The 24,653-nt window shown below is 51.5% G+C and overlaps 1 protein-coding gene across 19 annotated transcripts in view; it reads right to left on the reverse strand.

Moving 5' to 3' along the window:
• Positions 1-850: 850 nt before the first annotated feature.
• Positions 851-24,653, reverse strand: part of DAB1 (DAB adaptor protein 1) — a 534,753-nt gene continuing 510,950 nt past the window's right edge. For 13 of the 19 annotated variants that reach the window (XM_064146935.1, XM_064146933.1, XM_064146949.1 and 10 more), the window contains 6 exons: positions 22,611-22,673; positions 21,439-21,547; positions 19,256-19,804; positions 17,684-17,826; positions 16,717-16,815; positions 851-4,970 (listed from right to left, as the gene is read on the reverse strand). In XM_064146935.1, the coding sequence (XP_064003005.1) occupies positions 16,732-16,815; positions 17,684-17,826; positions 19,256-19,804; positions 21,439-21,547; positions 22,611-22,673 (948 nt within the window). In that variant the 3' untranslated portion in view covers positions 851-4,970; positions 16,717-16,731. Of the gene's footprint in view, positions 4,971-16,076; positions 16,115-16,716; positions 16,816-17,683; positions 17,827-19,255; positions 19,805-21,438; positions 21,548-22,610; positions 22,674-24,653 lie in introns of those variants that run through there. The other 6 variants (XM_064146950.1, XM_064146948.1, XM_064146945.1 and 3 more) reach the window with 3 other exon arrangements.

The raw sequence follows: 24,653 nt of genomic DNA on the forward strand, positions 1-24,653 counted from the left end.
CCTGAGAGATCCAGTGCTTGGTCCTGCTGAATATCAAACAATGTTATTTCTTAGGTGGCATCAGAGAGTTGGACAGCAGCAAAATGCTTCAGCCTACCCATTGCCTCCTGCTGGATGAGGCTTTGAGCAGCTGAGTCTAGCTGAGAGGTGACCCTACCCATGGCAGGGACATTGCAGTAGATGACCTCTGAGGTCCCTTCTAACCCAAGCCATCCTAGAATCTCATGATTCCACCCTACACATTGACCCAGCCAGCACAAAGGTCCCACTGACATAAGAGGTGAGCTCACTGGTATGAGCTGGACCAAGGCTTTGCTCTCCACTCGGTGGCTATTACTGAACAGTGTGGGATTTTGCTTCACTTTCACGAGGTTTAAATCCACAATCTGAAACAGAGAAGGTTTCACATCAACACAAGGAGAAACTTCTTTACAGTGAAGGTGACAGAGCCATGGAGCAGGCTGCCCAAAGAGGTTATGCAGTCTCCTTCTCTGGAGACATTCAAAACCTGCCTGGATGTGTTCCTGTGCAAACTATCCAGGGGATCCTGCCTTGGCAGGGAAGTTGGATTCAATCACCTCTGGAGGTCCCTTCCAACCTCTCAAGTTCTCCACTTCAGATGTTACTCGAGGAAGAACACATGAGCAAAATTAATCACTGCTTCCCATGCCACAAAGGCAGTTGTGTCCCTCCAGCTTTGGGGGCAATCCAAGCCAGGAGCGTGTGGGTTTAACAGGAGGCGACTACAATAGCGACTGCTTTGGGATGCTCATCCTAAAACACACACAGAGAGGCCACGTCTGAGAAGGCAGCAATTAAAAGCAGCAAGTTAAGTACTGGTGACACAAGCAACAGTTAAGAGGATTTAATATCAGGTATTCCCCACATTGAGGCACTTCTGGTTTGAAGTTTCCCCTCTCCCCCTCCTCCTTTCCCAGATATTGCAAGCCAAAACCATCAACCGCGACGGACACCAACGCTGCGAGCACGGCAGAGCCAGCACAGAAGAGGCAAAGAGCTTCTATGAACCACACTTACTGAAATGCCACCTTTTTCAAATGCCTTTTTTTGTTGGTTTTTTTTTTGTTTGTTTGTTTTATTCATAACAGTATTACATGGTGTGTTACAGAAATTAATGGGGGGAGGGGGGGGGAGGAAGACCTCCAAAAAGGGTTGGGTTTCTGTTGGCGGTGGTGGTTGTCGCTGTTGGTTGTGGTCGCTGCCGGATGCATCACACGTGAAGTTAAAAAGAACTGTGTCCTTCTATGTTTAACAAATGGTCATTATCTGAGGTAAAAGTTAAAAGTAGTAGGTTTAGAAATGTACTTGCAAAGAGTCGTTTTAGCTTTCTCATCTTTATTAAAAAAATAGGTGTGGGGGACGCAGATAAAGGCCAACGGAAGGGAAACGAAAGGAGTAAACACTGTTTTGCCAAGAAGGTGCCCAGGACGTTATCAGATGAAAGGTTTCATCAGACACTTGGATGACTACGATCTATCAAAATATCTTCTCATGACAGGTCAAGACCAAGAAGCTACAGGGAAGGGGGTGGGTGGGTGTGTGGTGGGGGATGGTAACAGGATGGCTGGTGGGAATCCCTGGATTTGAAGTTTAAAGTGACGAACTGAGTGCTAGTGAAGGATGAGGGATTAGACAATTGCACAAGCTGGATATTGGAGTTATCTACAATACTGGTACAGTGCAGAGGCCTTCCTGTCCTCTCAACTCAGCATCTCGACCACGCCAAGGATGATCTAATCTTCCCACAAGGTTTAACTTGGAATTTGGTTTGATTTAGGAGCGCTGGTAAAGGTAAGAGAAAGGTCCACGGCGATGGTTTCCAGCTGTTGTTCATGGGACACTTAACTTCCCAGCCTCATTCCCTCGGCACCTAATTTGTAACTGATCTGCTTCCTACAAATGCGATGGCAACAGAGCCTCTGAGGCACAAAGCTCTTCTTTTTCCTTTCAACATTCCACCCCACAGCCGGACGGGTACCGATGATACCGAACCCCAGACGTCTGCGCCGAACCTGAACTCTCTTCGTGGTTCCGCACGGAGGACGAAGCCCAAAAGAGCCAGTGATGAAGAAAGCAGCACCCCTGTGCAAACCAGGAAGCTAACTCTTACTGAAGAAAGTCCTTCAGAAACACTTTTACCTCTGCTTTCGGTCTTCTCCAGTTAGAAAACTTTCTTCTGAGGGGGGGTGTGTGAAAAACAGCAGCTTTGCTCCAAAGCTGTTTGCACATGACTAAGGAAGGCTCCTCAGGTCTATTCACAGCTCCTTTGTCCTTCACTTACGTTCTGTAAAGCACTTTTCTCTAAGTCAACACCCAAAGGCTGGAATCGTGGTGTGGGATTTGGTTGTCCACATCAACGACTTCCACCTCAGCTATTCTTGTCTGCTGAACCAGTTTTAGCTTGAGAAAGTGAAAGGTTTGGAACTCCAGGCCCGTGTTGACCATGACAAGAATGTGGCAACTTAAAAACAGAATCTACAACCCTAAAAACTGATTAAATCATTTGATTTTTTTTAACCTTTTTTTCCTTCTCTTTTTTTTCCAGTGTTAAATCACTAAATTCAACCTCCTGTTAGCTGCATAGGAACATCAGGAAAACACATTTGACCTCTGTAGGGCAACAAAAACTCTAGAGCTTCTTTATGAAAATCATGTGCTAAAGACAGGAACCCAAACACTGCACTTCTTGGGTTTTTTTTGCTTTCAGAAATGTAAAAAGAGAAAAAAAAAAAGGGAGTTTAAGACTCTTTTTGTTCTGCCTGTAAACAGCTGAGTGACTTCTACGCAGAGGTTCAAAGGGATGCCAGCGAAGTGTGGTTTCTTGTCAAGGGAGCAGGTCCTTGTGATAAATGCTAGCTCACAAAATCCTGTGTTCCTCTTCATTTCCCTAGCTGCTCTCCCAGGTGTCAAAGGGTGGCAGGGGCAATGCCTGCATTAGGTGTGAGCAGATCAATGGACTGCTTAACCTAGTGGCTGAACTGAAGGATGAAGTGGAAAGGCTAAGGGCTATAAGGGAGCATGAAAGGGAGTTGGATTTACGGCACCAGGCTCTGCAGACCTCCCTTAGCAGAGGGAGGTGACCCAAGAAACAAGGGGGAATGAACACAGGTGCCTGTCAGAAGGGGCAAGGGAATCCCCTTGAGCCCCCCTCACCTCCTCAGTTGCCCTTGCACAACAGATGTAGGGCACTAGAGGTTAAGGGTGAGGTGGTTTCAGAGGCAGAAGCATCACCATCTAGGGGGTTGACTAAAGTAAATCAGCCACCCCCTTGCATCAGGTCTTGTACCCAAGAGTAAAAGAGGAGGGTAACTGTCATTGGTGATTCCCTTCTGTCCAGCTGACCTCTTCTGGCAAGTGCACTTTGAGCTTCAAGCCCCTTCTTGGAAGCACCTGAAAAAACCAAACCAAACCTCCAAGCCACCTGTGCCACCTGAGAACCACCACCTGGGTCTGCCACACCTCCCGAGCGCTGCCACTTGCTACCTTCTCTACTGTGTGATGGCATCAGGAAAAGAACTCTCACAACATTTATATTTACAAAAAAAGAAAGAAAGCAAAGAAAGCAAAGAAAGGAAGGGAAGGAAGGAAGGGAAGGAAAGGAAGGAAGAAAAGCCCTGGCGATTTTCACTCCAACTCCTTAAAGCCATTTCCCCTTAAACATTTAAAGAAGTTTAACAGTTAAGATTTTGGGTTGGTTTTTGTTTTTTTCAAGTTATAAAATAAAAATCCCATTTGATTTTTTTTCTTCTTTTTTTCCCCTTCTTCTTTTTTTTTTTTCCCTTTTCTGATGTACAAAAAAGTGACAAAGATGAACACCTTGACCGCAGAATCAGTTCGTTACTCCAAAAACCCGCGCCCGTCTCTCAAGTCCCTTTTCCTCCAACTCCCTAAACAAGAATCACAGCAGTATTATTTGGCAAATGATTTGGTTTTGTGTGTTTGGGTTTTTTTTTTTCCTGTTTTTTCATCCAAAAAAACAAATGGCACAGAGAGAAGGAAACACTTGTCTGCATAGCATTACAGCAGCAAGAGACTGGAGAAAGAAAAATACTCCTCCTTCCTTTCCGCACTTCGTGTTTAGAGTTTCCTAGGGAATCCTGACTCCTCGTGTCCTTTCCTCGGTGGGGGACTCCCATGTCCTTTCCTCTACCCACAACACTCCAACCAAAAGCAGCACTTCTTCCTCAGTGATGAAAAGGTTCCATTTGGCAACGTTTTGTTTCCAGTCAGGATGGGCTAAAACAACGGCGCTTGGGTTTCGTGGTTGCGAGCCAGCGACCGCCACCGTGGCAGGAGTTAAGGTTCGACGCTCAGCCAAAACTACAGAGTGAAAGAACTGAAAAATAAGATCGTTGTCATCATAAAAAAAGGACACTCACAGTATTTTTGTTGCTGTTTAAATAGGTCTACGAGAGAGGGGAGGAAGCCAGGATCGGCCTGGATGTAAATGATGAGGAGGCAAAAGATGTCGCCGTGACGTAAAAAGTGCCGACTTGTGCCCCAGAAAGGCTGCTGGATGATGGTGATGATGCCACTGCTACAGACAGACTCTGCTCTTGGCTCAAAAGAAAAAGGATGTCCAATGCTGACCAAGTTTCATTGTCTCTATGTGGCACACAGAGGATGGCGAACGCTCGAAAGAAGACTGCGGAGCTAAGTCTGCATAGCCGTGACCTGTAGGGGCAGGGGGCTGGTAAAGCAGGGAGAGTTGTCGGTTTTGTGCTGCCAGAGGAATCTGCCATTGCTTGCCACAAAAGAAAACGTCAGTAACACCTCGTAGAGCCAGTCCAGGAGGGCAATCAGGTCTCCTCGTCAGACAAAATCAATCAGAACAAAGCACGAAAGCCAAAGGCCTGCCAGGTGGTTGGGTTTGAGTCTCGGAGCACCACCAGCCTGTAACAATGCTATTTCTTAGGTCTGTTGATCTGGGCGTAGAGAGGTTCTGCTTCCTGGGGATAACAAAAACAGAATGAGCCAAGATGCCTCCAGACACAGGTTTAGAACACTTTCAGAAACACCTGCTTGAGAACAGCAATACCTCGTGAGTCCAAACCCAAAGGAAGTGTTTGCCTTTTGTTCTGCCCTGGGTTAAATCCTGGCACCCAGTTAAGTTGGGTCATTATTCCAGCAAACGAGGGCTTGCTATCAGTTGCCTCTTCCAGTCCTGGCTGTGCACTGATCCTCAGGAGGTATTGCTGGGCACAGACATATGAAGCAATGAAATGATCTCTGTATGACCAAACGCTTGAACGTTCACAGGCCAGAAATGCAGCTGGTGGAAAAATACTGCTCCTTGTAGCAGGCTGAGGTTGGCTCCCACCCCCCTGCCCCCAGCCAGCAGCACAGCAGCAGAGCAGCAGAGCTTAGCTCTGAGTTTCACACACCTCCTGGAGAAGCACCACTTGCAGACAGAGAGCCCTGCTGAAAGCTGAGCTAATGAAGCTGGGATGGGTTCGAAAGAACACGGTGAGTGGCCTCTGAAGAAGCAGGAGAGCCAGCTCGGTGCAGCTGGATTAGGAGCCTGCACCACCGTTAGCAGAGTCATTAGAGCTGCGAGGAAAGCTTTTCAATCTGCTAACAGATACTTCCCGGGGAATTTCCTGGACGTGGGGGGGGAGAAGCTGCGAGGTCCTTCAGCTGCTCCGAGCTGACATCCTGCTCCTTCTTACTGCTGTGTTCGCCTTGGCTGCAGCGGGAAGCAACCACCCGTGGGCCCTGCAACCCATTCTAGCTCCTTTCCAGAAACTCATTCATTAAGCTAAGAATGGCATCTAAAAAAAGACCAAGACAGGCAGAGAGGCTAATTAATGCCACCCTGCATTAACTCTCCACAGCTTGATAAGCATTCAAATACCATGCCACGGATTCAAGAGTTAGGATCAACTCTTGCTACAGCAGCAGCAGCTGACCTGGAGCCAAAAAAGCCCAACCCCACAACCCACCAAGCTCTGGAGACTGGGAACAAGCAGTGGGCCCTGCAGAGCACCGAAAGGTCTCTGGCACAGGGCTTCAGTCACTGCTCAGAAGAACGCTGCTGCTGGTGAGAGCAAAGCAGCCGAGAGGGCAGAGCCGCAGGGCAGCGCCGCAGGCTGTGCCCCATCCCAGCGCCCTGTCCTGCCTGCGTCTCCCTGGAGCGGGGAGCACCACAACAAATCCAAACCAGCACCTGGCCCTCCCCAGGCCACGAAAGGCAGCCTCTTCTTCCTTCAGCTGACTGCATTCCTGCAGCTTGCAGAGGCTTTGCTTCCCCATCCTCCGCTTAGGCAAAGCCCTGAGTACACTCCAAGCGTTAGGAGAGGATGAGAGAACTCCTTTGGGAATGATTAAATAAAGGCTGCTGAAATTATCTCCAGCAAGAGGCAAATATATTTCTGTGACCTTGGAAAACCAAAGGCAATCAGAAGAGATGGCTGAGAGTAAATAACTGCCTTCCACATCCTCTGTGTTAAGTCTACCTAGGCCAGTTTTCATGTACTGCAGACACGAAGCTGGCAGAATGATCTATCACAGCCAGCTCAGAGAAAAGCTGTACTAATTAATGTGGGAACCTGACACACACCAGGTCATTCTCCAGGCATCTGCTGAACCTGAGGTGATTGCAAAGGGAAGCAAAATGGAAGGAGGAGAAGGAAAGGGGAGGGAAAGCATCCTTTTGGAACAAAAGACTTCAGCTCTTCAAATGCCTTTGAGGGGAAAAAAAGAGCTGCTCAAAATGTCAGAGCTGTCCTCAGAGATCTGTGAGATGTGCAGGTGCCCTTCAATAACAGGTGTCCAAAGGTGCCACTGAACTTGACACCCTTGAAAGAGGAGGAGGAGAAGTTCATCATCGGGCATCAGCCCTTTCAACAGCACACCAAGCACCTCTTAATTAGAAATGCCTTTCATTCATACCCAACATTGCTCTGAGCAGAGGCTTCAAGCCTGGAGCAGAGCCCTGTGAGGAGAGGCTGAGGGAGCTGGGGGTGTGCAGCCTGCAGCAGAGGAGGCTCAGGGCAGAGCTCATTGCTGTCTGCAGCTCCCTGAAGGGAGGCTGTAGCCAGGTGGGGTTGGGCTCTGCTGCCAGGCAAGCAGCAACAGAAGAAGGGGACAGAGTCTGGAGTTGAGCCAGGGGAGGTCTAGGCTGGATGTGAGGAGGAAGTTGTTGTCAGAGAGAGTGATTGGCATTGGAATGGGCTGCTCAGGGAGCTGGTGGAGTCTCTGTGCCTGGAGGTGTTGAAGCCAAGCCTGGCTGGGGGCACTTAGTGCCATGGTCTGGTTGCTTGGCCAGGGCTGGGTGCTAGGTTGGGCTGGATGAGCTTGGAGCTCTCTTCCTACCTGGCTGATTCTAAGTGGCAAAGGCCTGCATTTCCCACTGATCAGAACCATTTTGCCTGCCACTAGCCCAGAGCACTCTGAATGAAAAGTGTGTCCCTATGCCTGAATAAAAAGTGTGTCCCTATGTCCTCCCTTCAGTTGACTTCCTCCCTTCAGAAGCCTGAAGGAGAAGTTAATTGCAGTAGTTCACCTGCAGTCTCCTCAGCTAAAGGTTCTTTTTTGCCAGCCACTGAGGTTTGTTTTCTAATATTATTTTGAGGTAATTGAAGCAGTGCATCTTAATCGATGCAAATAGGGCCTGTACAGCATTGGTAATGACACTCAAGAGAGCAAAAGAGAGCAGAAAGAGACAGAAGAGAGGCAAAAGGGGAGTCAGGTGCTGCTGACTTCCCAGATAGCTTCTCGAAGGGACAGAAGAGGCAAAAGGAGAGCCAGGTGCTGTTGCCTGCACAGGCAGCATCTCTCCCACGCAGGGAGCTTGCACAAGCATCACTTTGGAGCACCTTGGAAGCAGAAATGAATCTCCTTTTTTCCTGTGCTCCTTCCAACTGTCATAGGGAATGTCACTGAAGGGCAGGTGAGCCTAACTCTTCTCACAGCATCAGAATCAGCTCATTGGTGGGTTAGAAGGGTTGTGGTTAGTAGTTCCAAGAGTTCCAAGTTCTCCTGCCCTTCTGTTCTGCCTTGGTGAGGCCTCATCTGGAATACTGTGCCCAGTTCTGGGCTCCTCAGTTCAAGAAGGACCTCATGGAACTGCCTGAGAGTCCACTGCAGAGCCACAGAGCTGCTGGAGGCAGTGGAACACCTCCCTGCTGAGGACAGGCTGAGGGAGTTTGGGCTCTGCTTGGAGCCGAGGAGCCTGAGGAGTGCCCTCAGTCATGCTGATGAAGATGTGAAGGGCAGCGTGGGGAGGACAGAGCCAGGCTCTGCTCAGGGATGCCCAGTGGGAGGACAAGGGGCAGTGGGTGCAAGCTGGAGCAGAGGAGGTGCCAAGCCAACAGAAGGAAAATCTTTTTCCCTGTGAGGGTGCCAGAGCCCTGGAGCAGGCTGCCCAGAGAGGCTGTGGAGCCTCCTTCTCTGGAAACAGTCCAACCCCACCTGGATGCCTTCATGTGTGACCTGCCCTGGCTGCTCCTGCTCTGGCAGAGGGGTTGGATTCAGGGATGATCTTCTGAGGTCCCTTCCAGCCCCTAACATTCTGTGATTCTATGATGTGTTCTATCCTCTACTCCTACCACTGCATTAGGAATAGATCCAGAGGGAAGGCAACTTAAGAGTGGGTCTTAGTGAAGAAACCCCAGAGAGGACCAAACAAAACAGCCATAGAAAGCTTGCAGCTCACATAAATGTCTCACATCTTACAGTGTTCTCCTCTCCATTGGACAGGCCCAGATGTGCTTTCACACACCGGGAGGAATCAAGATGACAACTGGCAGCACCTTTTTTTTTCTTGCTTGAAGGCTTCCCTCAGCTCTGGGAAGATGCAGCTCCTGACAGATGTTTGAAAAGTAAATGTTCCCCTTTACATCTGGAAGCTGCTGTCAAAGGAGTGTTCAGCTATGGTCTCACCTACTAATGGAGCTCTTCAGGCTGAACAGCAGCCTTTGGAACCACAGAATAGAATCATACAATCAAGCAGGTTGGAAGAGAGCTCCAAGCTCACACAGCCCAACCTAGCACCCAGCCCTGACCAACCAACCAGACCATGGCACTAAGTGCCCCAGCCAGGCTTGGCTTCAACACCTCCAGGCACAGCCACTCCACCACCTCCCTGGGCAGCTCATTCCAGTGCCAATCACTCTCTCTGCCAACAACTTCCTCCTAACATCCAGCCTAGACCTGCCCTGGCACAACTCCAGACTCTGTCCCCTTCTTCTGTTGCTGCTTGCCTGGCAGTAGAGCCCAACCCCACCTGGCTACAGCCTCCCTGCAGGGAGCTGCAGACAGCAATGAGGTCACCTTGCACCAGCTCACAGACACCACCCCAAGAAGAGGCCTGGTTCTTTGAAGAGATGCTCTGCAGTGATGAGTTCTGCTGGGGAGCAGATGTTAATATCTTTAAATTGGATGCAGATTTACTCCTGGTATTTACATAATGCTATTCAAAGCCATTAGCAGCCTTGTTCCCTCATCAGCCCTCTGCTCGAGCAGCAGTGCTTCCCTGTTTGCTCTGCTCTTGTTTATGGTGCAGAATGTGCCCAGAAACAGGGAGGATAAACTGATCTGGAGCATGAAGTACCTCTGGAATATGTAAATGTGGCATACATAGGGAAAAATTGTCTCTGTGGCTGGTTTTTTGCAGTTCTGAGGGACTTCCTAACTCAACATTTACACAACAGACTTGGAGCTGCTGAATACTCAGCTGCCTGGCTTCATATTTAGGCATTTCTCATCCCTTACTGTGACTTGTCACTTGGGTCAGACACTGACCTGGGTATCCTTGCCTCCCTCCTGCAGTGTCTATGGCTAAAGTGTCCAGTTCTGGGCTCCCTGATTCAAGAGAGATGCTGAGGTGCTGGAAAGTGTTTGGAGAAGGGCAGCAAGGCTGGGGAGGGGCCTGGAGCAGAGTCCTGTGAGGAGAGGCTGAGGGAGCTGGGGGTGTGCAGCCTGCAGCAGAGGAGGCTCAGGGCAGAGCTCATTGCTGCCTGCAGCTGCCTGCAGGGAGGCTGTAGCCAGGTGGGGTTGGGCTCTGCTGCCAGGCACCCAGCAACAGAACAAGGGGACACAGTCTGGAGCTGTGCCAGGGCAGGTCTAGGGTGGCTGTTAGGAGGAAGTTGTTGTCAGAGAGAGTGATTGGCATTGGAATGGGCTGCCCAGGGAGGTGGTGGAGTGGCTGTGCCTGGAGGTGTTGAAGCCAAGCCTGGCTGGGGCACTTAGTGCCATGGTCTGGTTGGTTGGGCAGGGCTGGGTGCTAGGTTGGGCTGGATGAGCTTGGAGCTCTCTTCCCACCTGCTTGATTCTATGATGCTATGAAAATGTTAGGAGGGCCTCGGGGAGAAACTCTTTCTGCTCTGTAAGTCCTTTCATTAGTGCAAGGCTCCCTGCTGTGTGCAAAGCTCCAGGCAAGATGCCCTGCATGGTAGAGGTGAGGCCCACAGAGATTTCTTTGCCCTTTACAAGAGGTTCCCAGCAGTGTTTTTACTCCTGGCTGACTGAGCAGCAAGGGCAGGCTCAGATGAGAGGAGTTTCATGACATAAGTGTGCTGCAGCGCCAGTCAAAATGGGAGTCTTGTGCTGGGGATGCAAGTGCAGGGAATGGGAGTGCAAAGCAGCTTCTCTGGCATCTGGCATGCTCAGTAGCACAGCACACAGCCAACTTGGCAAGAGGGATCCACCCTAAGTGTCTTTGGTGAGAAGAGAGCTAATCCCTGCTGGCACTCTACCTGCTCCCGCCTTAGCTCGTGTTCTTTGCACTACAGCTAGCCTGTGGCAGCAGCAGACATACAGCAGCCCTCTGGGCTGGGACCATGACTGAAGAGTGCCTCTGTTCTTACCATAAACCTGCCTAGTAATAGCTCCTAATCTCAGATAGAGAATCATAGAACCAAGCAGGTTGGAAGAGAACTCCAATTCTGTGCTCCACAACCTCTCTGGGCAACCTGTGCCAATGTCTTACCACCCATACTGGAAGGAACTTCTCCCTGACATCCAGACTACATCTCCCCTCTGCCACTTCAAACCCATTCCTCCTCCTCCTATCATTACCAGACCTTGTCAATAGTCCCTCCACAGCCCTCCTCTAGCCCCCTTCAGATCCTGCAAGGTCTCCTCAAAGCCTGCACAGCCCCAACTCTCTCAGCCTGTGCTCACAGCAGAGCTGCTGCAGCCCTCTCAGCATCTTGGTGGCCTCCTCTGCACTGCCTCCAACACTTCCATGTGCTGCTTGTGCTGGGGGCTCCAGAACTGCCCCCAGGAGTGCAGGTGGGGTGTGAGGAGAGCAGAGCCAAGGGGCAGAATGCCCTCCCTTGCCCTGCTGCCCACACTGCTCTTGCTGCAGCCCAGCACAGGGTTGCTGCCTGGGCTGCACTCACACTGCAGCCTCCTGTGGAGCTTCTCCTCAGCCCAGACCCCCAGAGCCTGTTCCTCAGGGCTGCTCTCAGCCATTCCCCACCCAGCCTGGAGCTGTGCTTGGGGTTGCACCCACCCAGGTGCAGGACCTTGCCCTTGGCTTTTTTGAATGCCATGAGGTTGGCCTGGGCACAGCTCTGCAGCCTGTCCAGGTCCTTCTGGATGGATCCTGCCCTCTAGCAAGGGAGGAAGACGATGGAGAAATGGAAGAGCAGCTGGCTGGGAGGCACTGGGAGAGCTAAGCAGCCCACCCATGAGCTGGATGCATAACTGTCTTGAAGAGGATTTTAGCAGCAGAGACAAAGAGGTCTGCAGGATGTCTGTTCACCTGAATTTCTCTGCTCTTGTTCCTCCAGGCTCCCTGAGAAATCTGACGAGGAACAAAGGAGCCAAGGGCAAGAAAGGACAATTCTAGGATGTGCCTGGAATGAAGCAGAACTTCCCAAACTGCAATCCTTTTCCAAACACACAACATCACCTCTCTCTCAGGTTCACAGCCCTGCCTGGTGTTGTGTCTTCTGTTGGAGAACAGCTCTGGAGCCCACAGTAAGAGCAGGTCACCTACAATCAGTATGAATTCCACTCTGGGCTCTAGTCAGCTCTCACTGAGCTGGATGCATGATCCTGCAAACAGAGCCTTTGACATTTTGAGCCCTGGTGCAACAGAAAGGGGGTAGAAGAAAGAGAAGGATGCAGCATCAGCTCACTGAGCTCCCAGCTGAGCCAATGCTTCCTCCGTACGTTGCTATTTATTTCCAGCTCCTTAGTAAGAGCCCAACTGAAGAGCTGCAGTAGCCCACCCTGGAGCTGACTGAGATCATCTGGCACAGCTATCAGTAAGAATGGCACTTGCTCAAAGACAGATGGTGGCAGTGGGCCACCAAAGCCCCACCAAAAGCTGACAGACAAACATCCTGAGGAGCTGGTGCTCTCCTGACAGTGCTGATAGCATCATGAAGGGTGTGACACATTTTGAGGGCTTCTAATTGTCTGCACACATTTCACAGGACAACTACATGGCTTCCTCAGGAAGGTTTGCTCTAGCCACAGATGCTCTGAAGGCTTCCTGAGGATGTCTCCTGAGAGTCTGCCAGTGCAAGTCCTCAGCTAGGCAGTGGCTGGGCAGAGCTGCATTTGTTGCAGCACTCAAAGTGGCTGCTGCTGAAATAGTTGTGGTTATCAAATCTCCCCTGATTCTCTGTCAGAGTTTTCACTCTGTTGCTAACTCCTCTTGAAGAACCAGTCCTTGTGGCCCATAAGGAGTCAGACCACATTAGTGGCATTTGGTCTCTGTATTCAGGCCACAAAGATGATTCAAGGGCTGGAGCATCTCTGCTATGAGAAGGCAAATCCTGTCCACCGAGAGCAGTGTGGGTAGTAAGGCTCTGCTCAGACCTCACCTCCAATACTGCCTCCAGTCCTGGTGTCCCCAGCATAAGAAGGACACAGAGCTGTGGGAGTGAGTCCAGAGGAGGCCACAAAGATGAGCCAAGGGCTGGAGCACCTCTGCTATGAAGACAGACTGAGAGACCTGAGGTTGTTCAGTCTGGAGAAAACTCTGGGGAGACCTCAGAGCTGCCTGCCAAAAGCTGAAGGGATCTTACAGGAAGGCTGCAGAGGGACTTCTCATCAGGGTGTCCAGAGACAGGCCAAGAGGGAATGGTTTGGAGCTCAGAGAGAGCAGAGTTAGACTAGAGCTTAGGGAGAAGTTCTTCAGTATTAGGGTGGTGAGACTCTGGAATAGGCTGCCCAGGGAGGCTGTGGCTGCCTCCTGCATGGGGGTGTTAAAGGCCTTGAGAAGCTGAATCTAGATGAGAGGCATCCCTGCCCATGGTGGGCAGTTTGGACTAGATGATCTCTGAGGTCCCTTCCAACCTAAACTATTCACTGAGCCTAGGAATCTCTGAAGATAAGTGAAGATATTGGCTGGGCATAGCTGACTTTACTGGGTGGGCATAGCTGACCTCCTAGAGGTGATGGGAACAGACCTATTTGCAGTTTCTGAGTACAATACTCCCTCCTGCCTCCCTGGAGCTGCTCTTGATGTGAAGAACTACCTTCCAAAGGGTGAAGTAATCTCCCATCTAAGGCACAGAAAAGGCTTTTATCCAGGCTGTGATTCGTTTGTAGTACAAGTTCCTCCCCATGGAGCCCCTCTCCGTATGTGGAGCTCAATACACAGCACAGCAGTAAGTCCTGAACTGATAATTTTCCATGGAGATTAGACTTTGCCTTGCTCTGATGACAGCAGCCTTCACAATTAGATGGGCTGCTCTCAGCAAGTGGAGTTCCTATGGGCTGCTGCTGAATGCCACTGAGCAGAGGCACAAGGAAAGTAGTTTAGCTCCACTGGATGGAGGCTTTCTTTTTGTCCAGCTCCCTGGCCCAGCCTCCAGCTTTTAGGAACTGCTCTCACACCATCACCAGGAACAGCAGTTAACATTTCCCAGACTGTTATTTCTCAGAATGATACATATTTTATGCAAGACCCCACCAGGACTAAAAATAGAAAAAGCCATGGGATCACTGCCAGGGCACCATGCAAAGCCCTTGACACCCTCTGCCACAGCCAAGCTGGCAGCTCCTGGCTTGGACACATTCACTCTGACAGGGGGCAAGAACTGGCTGGAGAGCTGGGCTCAAAGAGTGGTGGTGAATGGGGCCACACACAGCTGGCAGCTGGCACTGGCGGTATGCCCCAGGGACCAGTGCTGGGCACAGGCCTGGTCAATATCTACAATGATGATCTGGAGAAGGGGACTGAGTCCAGCATCAGTAAGTTTGCAGATGACACCAAGCTAGGAGCAGCTGTGGAGCTGCTGAAGGGTAGCAGAGCCCTGCAGAGGGACCTGGCCAGGCTGGGTGGGTGGGCAGAGGCCAAGGGGATGAGACTGAACAAGGCCAAGTGCAGGGTTCTACACTTTGGCCACAACAACCCCAAGCAGCACTAGAGGCTGGGGCCAGAGTGGCTGAGAGCAGCCAGGCAGAGAGGGCCCTGGGGGTGCTTTTCATAAGGGTATCTAGAGACAGGACAAGAGGGAATGGTTTGAAGCTCAGGAATCTCAGGCGTTGGATCTCAGGAAGAAGTTCTGCAGTAGGAGGGTGGTAAGACTCTGCCCAGGGAGGTTGTGGATGCCTGATGGTGCTCAAGGCCAGGGTGGTGAGGCCTTGAGCAGCTGAGTCTAGCTGAGAGGTGTCCTTGGCTATGGTGGGGAGTTTGGACTAGGTGATGTCTAAGGTCCAGTCCAGCCTAAGCCATTCTAGGGTTCAAAGCTAAGATGCTTTCAGGCTTTTTAAATCATATTTAATGCACAAAGTAAACTGACTCCTAATGAAACTATCAGCTTTGAATTGCATCCAAATTTCACTGACTCAGAGTGGATTAAGCCAGTAGCAGACACAAGTTCTGTACAAAAATCAGAAGGGTTCTACCAGTGCCATGGATTTGCTCCAGGAGCTCTGTGCTGAAGCAGAGAAGCTGCACCAGATCCTGTATTTGGGTAATTCAAACCAAGAATGGCAGACAGGGAGAAGATAGAATCACAGAGTCACAGAATCAGGCAGGGCTGGAAGGCACCACAAGGAGCAGCCACTTCCAACCCCCCTGCCATGCCCAGGGACACCCTACCCTAGAGCAGGCTGCACACAGCCTCAGCCAGCCTGGCCTCAAACACCTCCAGCCAGGGGGCCTCAACCACCTCCCTGGGCAACCCAGTCCAGGCTCTCACCACTCTCCTGCCCAGCAACTTTCTCCTCACCTCCAGCCTCACTCTCCCCACCTCCAGCTTTGCTCCATTCCTCCCACTCCTGCCACTCCCTCACAGCCTCAAAAGTCCCTCCCCAGATTTTTTGTAGCCCCCTTCAGATGCTGGCAGGCCACAAGAAGGTCACCTGGGAGCCTCCTCTGCTCCAGACTCAACAGCCCCAACTCCTTCAGTCTGTGCTCACAGCAGAGCTGCTGCAGCCTCTCAGCATCCTCCTGGCCCTGCTCTGGACACTCTCCAGCATCTCCACAGCCCTCTTGTCCCAGAGGCTCCAGAGCTGGATGCAGGACTCCAGGTGGGGTCTCAGCAGAGCAGAGCAGAGGGGAAGAATCCCCTCCCTGGCCCTGCTGGCCACACTGCTGCTGCTGCAGCCCAGGCTCTGCTTGGCTTTCTGGGCTGCAAGTGCACACTGCTGGCTCCTGCTGAGCTTCTCCTCCAGCAGCACCCCAAAGTCCCTCTCCTCAGGGCTGCTCTCCAGCCTGGCACTGCCCAGCCTGGATTGGTGCTTACCATTGCCTTGACCCAGCTGCAGGACCTTGTACTTGATTTTGTTGAACCCTCTGAGGTTGGCTTGTGCTCACTTCTCCAGCCAAAAAATAACCTGATCAGCAAAGCCATTCATTCCACTTTCCTGCTCCTCCAGATCTCCAAGTAGAAAGCCACACAAGTGCTCCCCAACACCCCAGAGGGAGCTCACAGCAGAGTGGGAGCTGTGAGATAATGAAACACATCCCTCAACGAGTAACTGGGGAGAGCAGCATCTGGGCAGAGTAACAATGCTCAGCCCTCAGAAAGCTCTGTAGCTTTGCCATCTTTTTGGTACAACACAGACACTCTGCTGGGACACATCTCAGCACCCTCATGGGCAGCCAGATCTTCTGAGGTGTTCTGCAACACCTTTCCCAGCTCTCTGGATTTGCAATGCCTTCACCCTCCACTTTTCAAACCTGGTAATAGCAACGAGGATCATTTTCAGATGCTTTTCATTTGCACTTGGAGGTAAACACAGACAAACCCTTTTTTCAATGCCTGCAGAAGAAGAATGTGCTGCTTCTGCTGATTATCAGGCTGACTGAGGGTAGAGGTGTCCATGTATCACTACAGAGTCTCAGTTGCTGTTTGTTATGGCCGTGGGTAAGATGTCTTAGTCCATTTAATGTGTCACATCTGACTAAAGGCCAGAGTGAATCTGCTAAACAAACACAACAAACCCAGCCCCAAACGTTCTGCCTACAAGGTTGCCAGCAATGGCTCAGTTTCCCCACTTGCCCTTAGAACCTGGGCACAAAGTGAAGTCAGTCCACATTTCTTTCAGGCATGCAGGCAGCTGGAACACAAGAGACTCGCATGAGCCGCGACACGTAGTGAATGGCAGAGGCCATGCAAACCACCCAGCATGAGCAGCACAACCGTGGAGAATGGAGGTGGGGGAGGGGAGAAACAGAAGAGATGGAGAGGAAAACCAAACCATGCATCCATGAAAGCAATGGGTGAGCTGGTGGAAGCGTGAGCACCTGGAGGTGGAGAGAAAAAAAGGACAGATACCTACCCCGACCTGCGCTATCTAGCTACCGACCTGTGGACTTATGGTATCGCCAGTGGGCTCACCCAGTGGGTCACTGCTGGATGAGGCCTGAGAGCCATCAGGCTAGAACACAAGAACACAAAACCTTTTTTTCTCAACAGTAAGGGAGTGAGAAGTCACCGCGAGGTTATTCGCATGCTGTGGGCACCACGAGTACATCCCGGCAGAGTGAGACCTCACCGCCGGAAACCTCCTCAGAAGCCAAAATGCTTTCCCTAGGGCTGATGCAAGCAGGAAGGGACCTCACCAGCACCTGCTGGAGCCCACGCAGGAGCTGCCACAGGCTTCAGAAGGGACTGGATCAGGCAAACCAGGAGGGCAAAGGGCCCTGAAAGCCAGTGAAACTACGTGAATGGCTTTGTGCCTCGGGCGCAGGCTCCCTCTTGCCTTTGGCTCACTCGGGCTCTCCTCTGCCTAAGACACCTCGTGACTTCAAGTCACTGCTTGGATAACGTTTCTTGGTCTGCTGAGTCAAAGGCAAAGAAATCACATACTGAGGGCCAGAACACTGAGGAACATAACTGGGCAAGCAACTGGGATGCAAGAATGTGCAAGCCAACATCAGCCACCGTCTCTTAGCACACAGACTCTCACATCTCTCTCCGCAGCCCCAGCGTGTCCCTGTTTTACCTCTCCTTACCATCACTAAGAGGATGCTGCTGTGCTAAAAAGGACATTGGGTGCAACTAACATAGGGAGTCTCACACCTGAACTTGGCAGTTTGGTTCCATGTATGCAATCTTAGTGCATACCAACTGCCATGTCCTGCTTTTAGCTACCAGAACCAAAGCAGGATGCAAATTCTACCTGCAGCTCCCCCTTAAACGCCACCCAGTCCTATGAGAACAGCTCTTCCTGCTGCTGCCAAACAACATTTGAGTAGCTTCTGTCTTTTCTAGCCAAAAAACAGAAGTAATTGGTGTTTAGAAACCTTGTTGCTACTCACAGCCTCTTGCTCCTCACTTTTGCTTGGGCTTTCAAACCCCTCTTCAAAGAGGTCATCTGCAGCAGGATCACTGGTATGAGACGCTGATGATTTTGATGGAGAACTCTGTCTGGGTGCAGGGGTTGGAGCTAAACAAAGACAAAGGCAACAGCAACAGAAAGCAGACCTGTTAATTTGTTCAGAAAGGCAGGGCAGCAAAACAAGCTGCTCTGGAGCCCTCAGGTTTATTGCCCCAGAAAACTACAGAATAGAATCATAGGATCAACAAGCAGGTTGGAAGAGAGCTCCCACGCTCAGCCAGCCCAACCCAGCACCCAGCCCTGCCCAAGCAACCAGACCATGGCACTAAGTGCCCCAGCCAGGCTTGGCTTCAACACCTCCAGCCACAGAGACTCCACCACCTCTCTGGGCAGCCCATTCCAATGCCAATCACTCTCTCTGACAACAACTTCCTCCTAGCATCCAGCTTAGACCCACCCCGGCACAACTTGAGGCTGTGTCCCCTTGTTCTATTGCTGGGAGCCTGGCAGCAGAGCCCAACCCCACCTGCCTACAATGTCCCTTCAGGTAGTTGTAGACAGCAATGAGCTCTGCCCTGAGCCTTCTCTTCTGCAGGCTGCACACCCCCAGCTCCCTCAGCCTCTCCTCATAGGGTTTCTGTTCCAGGCCTTTCACCAGCTTTGTCGCCCTTCTCCAAACACCTTCCAGCACCTCAACATCTCTCTTGAATTGAGGGGCCCAGAACTGGACACAGCACTCAAGGGGTGGCCTGAGCAGTGCTGAGTACAGAGGCAGAATAACCTCCCTTGTCCTACTGCCCACACTGCTCCTGATGCAGGTCAGGATGCCATTGGCTCTGCTGCCCACCTGGGCACACTGCTGGCTCCTGTTCAGCCTACTATCTATCAGTACCCCCATGTCCCTTTCCTCCTGGCTGCTCTCAGCCACTCTGGCCCCAGCCTGTAGTGCTGCTTGGGGTTGTTGTGGCCAAAGTGTAGAACCCTGCGCTTGGCCTTGTTAAATGTCATCCTATTGGCCTCTGCCTACCTATCCAGCCTGGCCAGGTCCCTCTGCAGGGCTCTCCTACCTTCCAACAGATCAACACCTGCTTCTAGCTTGGTGTCTTGGTGGCCTCCTCTGCACTGCCTCCAACACTTCCATGTGCTGCTTGTGCTGGGGGCTCCAGAACTGCCCCCAGGAGTGCAGGTGGGGTGTGAGGAGAGCAGAGCCAAGGGGCAGAATGCCCTCCCTTGCCCTGCTGCCCACACTGCTCTTGCTGCACCCAGCACAGGGTTGCTGCCTGGGCTGCACTACCCCTGCAGCCTCCTGTGCAGCTGTTCATCTTCTAAGAAATGACATTTCAGACTGCAGCTGCTGGTCCCTGAAACTCCTCCCTGCTCCTGTTCTTTACGGCTGGAACACATTTAACAGGCGTGAGGCTCCCCAGTCCCTCTCTGTGTCGCAAGAGACATTACTTAGCTAAAAGCCAAGCCAGCAGTGCTGTGAGCAGGCCCCGTGGCTGAGGGCAGCAGTGGCTGGCAGCAGGTGAGCACTCACGTGAGTTTGTGGATGGTGTTGTGGAAGTCACAGGAGTCAAATTTAACTGAGAGATGTCAAAGTCGTCACAATCATCTGCTTCCTGTGCCATCCCGACTTTGTTGAAGTAACTGGAGAAGGCCTCTGAGGTACAACTGAGGGAAGGCTGATCTGGTTTTCTTGATGGCACTGGTGGAGGCTGAGCCATCTGGAAATCTTTGAACATTTCTTTTCCCATCTTCTGCCTGGGCCTGTCTGCCTGCGGGCTCGATCTGGTGGAATCGCTTGTGGGCGGAACGGTAGCTACAGGAGCAATGGTACCTTGAAACATGGCTGCTTGTAAAGGCAAAACAGTTTGTGTGGGCATGAAGGCAGTTGGTTGGAACTGACCAGCTACAGACGGCCACGGCTGCTGAGCAGGAGGAAAAATACCAGGCTGGCCCCACGCTATGGGCTGTCCTCCTTGCATCACCTGAGCGACTGGAGGCTGAGCACTCATGGCTAACTGCTGTTGAACAAGTGGCTGCTGTCCCCAGAACGAGGGCAGAACAGCTCCCATGGCAACATAACCTTCAAAGAACAAAACGAAGCAAAGCAACAAGAGAAACAGTCAGAGACTTTAAAATAGTAGTGTCAAGAGCATGCAGAGAAAGCTGCTCAACAACCCAGGAGCAGGCAGGCTACATAAGCAACAGGCAACCTCCTGGGCTTTCCATAATCCAGCTTTAAAAGTCTGCTGTCAAACCTGAGTGTTCCTCTGAGGCCTCCTGTACCTTCTACCCTTCATAGAATCATAGAATCAAGCAGGTTGGAAGAGAGCTCCAAGCTCACACAGCCCAACCTAGCACCCAGCCCTGGCCAACCAACCAGACCCTGGCACTAAGTGCCCCAGCCAGGCTTGGCTTCAACACCTCCAGCCACAGCCACTCCACCACCTCCCTGGGCAGCCCATTCCAATGCCAATCACTCTCTCTGTGCAGAACTTCCTCCTACCATCCAGCCCAGACCTCCCCTGGCGCAACTCCAGACTGTGTCCCCTTGCTCTGTTGCTGAATGCTAAATGCAAAGATGGTTTCTAAACTGTAATGGGAAAAGTCCAAAACAAAAGAAAATAACAAACAGAAACTGAACTTGGAGAGATCACAGTGGTGAGTGATGGGAGGTACAGTGAGGCCAGCAGCACCAGGGAGGTTCTTCTGCCCCTCTGCTCAGCACTGCTCAGGCCACCCCTGGAGTGCTGTGTCCAGTTCTGGGCTCCTCAATTCAAGAGAGATGTTGAGGTGCTGGAAGGTGTTTGGAGAAGGGCAGCAAGGCTGGGGAGGGGCCTGGAGCACAGCCCTGTGAGGAGAGGCTGAGGGAGCTGGGGGTGTGCAGCCTGCAGCAGAGGAGGCTCGGGGCAGAGCTCATTGCTGTCTGCAGCTGCCTGAAGGGAGGCTGTAGCCAGGTGGGGTTGGGCTCTGCTGCCAGGCAAGCAGCAACAGAACAAGGAGACACAGTCTGGAGCTGTGCCAGGGCAGGTCTAGGCTGGATGTGAGGAGGAAGTTGTTGGCAGAGAGAGTGATTGGCATTGGAATGGGCTGCCCAGGGAGGTGGTGGAGTTGCTGTGCCTGGAGGTGTTGAAGCCAAGCCTGGCTGGGGCACTTAGTGCCATGGTCTGGTTGCTTGGCCAGGGCTGGGTGCTAGGTTGGGCTGGGTGAGCTTGGAGCTCTCTTCCAACCTGCTTGATTCTATGATTCTATAACTCAGGGGATTTTCTATTTCAATAGATGATTACAATGGATTCTTCAGATGTCCTTTTCTCTTGCCCAGACTGCAACCTCACCCTCTAGCTACTGGAGACAGCTCAGGACATTCACTGCTACTGCAAAAAAAACCCAAAACAACCAACCTCAAACAGCCAAACCCCAAAGCTAAATGAAACACTTGTTTTCCTCTCCTGCTCCTGCTCCTGGAAGGTTATCCTGCTGGCTGAGCTATGGTTGAACTCCCACTAATTATTTCTGGCTCTTGCTTTAAATCCTGTGGTTCAATTCCAAATCATGTCACTGCTGCTTCTTCAAGGCAGTTTTGCCTTGCCCAGAAGCACTGTCCTCAAAAATGCTTCCTGACTTCCACTGCACTAAAGGTAATGCTCTGAGCACTGAAATGCAAACCAGAGCTGAGGACTGATCACCAAACTTGAGTGGAGGCAGCAGAGTCCTTACCTGAGGGTACGGCAGCAGTGCTGAAAGGTACAGAACCAAACATGTCTGTACTAGCAGGGAGTGACTGGGATGAAGATGGGATAAAGGCATCACCTGGAGTAGCAGGAGTCTGCAAAGGACAAGAATGAAACACAACCATGGCACACTGCCTACAGCTGCTGCAGCACAGTTGGCTGTTACATCACCACAAACACAGGCTGGGAGGGGAGAAAGGAAAAAAGGGAAAGAATGGGAGAATGGAGAAGGGGGGAAAAAGCCAACAGAAATTAGATGATTGGAATTGCCTGGAGATAGCAGGGGAACAAATAAAGCCAAGAAAGAAAATGAGAGGTTTTACACCAGAGGAAAAGAAGTGAACAGAAAGTCTGACTGCAATTCACCCCATCTACTTCATTGACCTCAGAGCTGTGATTCCAGAGGTTAGGTGACAACCAATAGAAGCAGTCATCAAGGCATCAATCAAACAGTAAAGGCTGCAGGCTTCATGGGAAAGTGAGTAACTTCCAATTAACCACCAGGACCAGCAGCACAGGCCTACATGAAGGGAGGAACCAAATCCAACCGAGCAAGGTAAGGATGAGGAGACAGGAGGAGTGTGAACACCTAGTCCCAGCCATGCTCCAGGATAGCTTGGAGATCTGAGGCTCCTGACTCCACAGCACCTCTGCTTCCTCAGTACACTCACACCCTCCTGCAGCACAAGGAGGCTCAACCCCCCCCAGCAAAACGCCAGTGTTCTCATTTAGTGCTAGAGAAAAGCTTGCTGAGAGCACTTGCTCTGCCCTCAGAACACACCCAGCCCTCTTTCTGCTCTGTTTGTCTTCCTTTAACAGCAGTCCTGGGCTGTGTGCTGGAGGGACCAGCGAGCTGATAGATTAGGCTGTAACTGCATCCTCCTGCAGTGCAGTGGAGAGACAGTGCAGTGAAGCAGGCAGGGAAGGAGATGTGCAGCTCAGCCTGTGGCTTAGCTGACACCCAGCCCCGTGTCAGAAACACAACAGCTCAAGGTGGGGCTGGCTGTTGTTGCTGCTCTGACTCCACATTCTGTTTGCTTTGCTTCTCAGTTTCTTGCCACACAAGAACGGCTTTGGAATGCATCCCCCACGGCCTGGCTGCTGAGCTGAGGAGAGGATGTGCAGCAGAACACACAGGGCAGGGTGCTGGGTACTCACTGGGGGAGAGGTTACATCGGGAGGAGTGGACATGTCCCCAAAAAGCTCTAGTTGGGTAACAGCCTGTGAAGAGGAAACAAAACAAAAACAACTCATTGCCATTTATCTTTGGAGGAGAAACAGACTCAGCTACTAACTAAAGAGGAAACAAACCCAAACCAACTCACTGCCATTTACCTTTAGAGAAGAAACAGACTCAACTTGGTAACTACTAACTAAAGAGGAAACAAACCCAAACCAACTCATTGCCATTTACCTTTGGAGGAGAAACAGACTCAACTTGGTAACTACTAACTAAAGAGGAAACAAACCCAAACCAACTCACTGCCATTTATCTTTGGAGGAGAAACAGACTCAACTTGGTAACTACTAACTAAAGAGGAAACAAACCCAAACCAACTCACTGCCATTTATCTTTGGAGGAGAAACAGACTCAACTTGGTAACTACTAAGAGTTAGCAATTTCCCAAAAGCCAGGTAGGCTTCAAATGCAAGGCCCTTAGAGAAGCAGCTGGAGCTCTAAGATCTGGGGGGCTGATATTGCTGATGGACCCAAAGAGCCAGCACATGACCCTATCAAATGATTCCATAGAGATTTTGTCACCATAAGACTGAAAAAAGGAATAAAGCATGAAAGAAACACCCAGCAGAGGAGTGGATGCATGCCTGGCCTGCCCTTAGCAGCACTGAGCATGGCTTCTGGCCAGTCACAGAGTCACAGAATCAGGCAGGGCTGGAAGGCACCACAAGGAGCAGCCACTTCCAACCCCCCTGCCATGCCCAGGGACACCCTACCCTAGAGCAGGCTGCACACAGCCTCAGCCAGCCTGGCCTTAAACACCTCCAGCCATGGGGCCTCAACCACCTCCCTGGGCAACCCATTCCAGCCTCTCACCACTTTCATCACCAACAACTTCCTCCTCACCTCCAGCCTCACTCTCCCCACCTCAGCTTTGCTCCATTCCCCCCAGGCCTGCCACTCCCTCACAGCCTCAAAAGTCCCTCCCCAGATTTTTTGTAGCCCCCTTCAGATCCTGGAAGGCCACAAGAAGGTCACCTGGGAGCCTCCTCTGCTCCAGACTCAACAGCCCCAACTCTTTCAGTCTGTGCTCACAGCAGAGCTGCTGCAGCCTCTCAGCATCCTCCTGGCCCTGCTCTGGACACTCTCCAGCATCTCCACAGCCCTCTTGTCCCAGGGGCTCCAGCACTGGATGCAGGACTCCAGGTGGGCTCTCAGCAGAGCACAGCACAGCAGAGGGGGAGAATCCCCTCCCTGGCCCTGCTGGCCACACTTCTGCTGCTGCAGCCCAGGCTCTGCTTGGCTTTCTGGGCTGCAAGTGCACACTGCTGGCTCCTGCTGAGCTTCTGGTCCAGCAGCACCCCCAAGTCCCTCTCCTCAGTCCTTTGGTTCCTTTTCTAAACCCTCATTTGAAGGTCTTAAAACACAACAGCAGACTGTGGAAGTGACAGGAGGACAGAGAAGGGAAAGGCTTTTGAAGTGCTGCCTGACTGTCCCTTGCCCACGGGACTTGAAGGAGGCCACACAACTGGGTTATTGTGAGCTTGCAGCTCTACATTTAACTCCTGCTAGAAAGGCTTTCTCAGGGTCTCCTTCAGTTTGGTTTCAAGAAAGGTCACCCTCACTGCTCTCCTTCAGCTGGACCAGAAGAGTGAAAGGACTTCCACAGTAAGGAGCACCTGGAGCAACTGCACAACCACAGCCCCTGCAGTAAACTTTCTCTCTCCCACTCATCTGCATCTGTAAATCAGTTCAGATGGAGTCTGAACTGGATGAGCTTGGAGGTCTCTTCCAACCTGCTTGACTCTGTGATTCTGCACAGGCAGACACAGCACTCTGGCCATGAACCATGCTGCTTGGCCAACCTTCACAACCTACCACAGCAGCAAGATCCTTCTAAGATTCTTACTTGCCCTCAAGCCTCTGCTGTGAATCCTCCACTAAGATGCAAGATCATTCCAAACAGAATCACTTCAGAGGGATATTTTCCCCCCACATGCTGTAAAGAGCAACACTTGGAAGTG

The sequence above is a fragment of the Pogoniulus pusillus genome, chromosome 8 (assembly GCF_015220805.1).
Source record: "Pogoniulus pusillus isolate bPogPus1 chromosome 8, bPogPus1.pri, whole genome shotgun sequence".
Taxonomy (NCBI): domain Eukaryota; kingdom Metazoa; phylum Chordata; class Aves; order Piciformes; family Lybiidae; genus Pogoniulus; species Pogoniulus pusillus.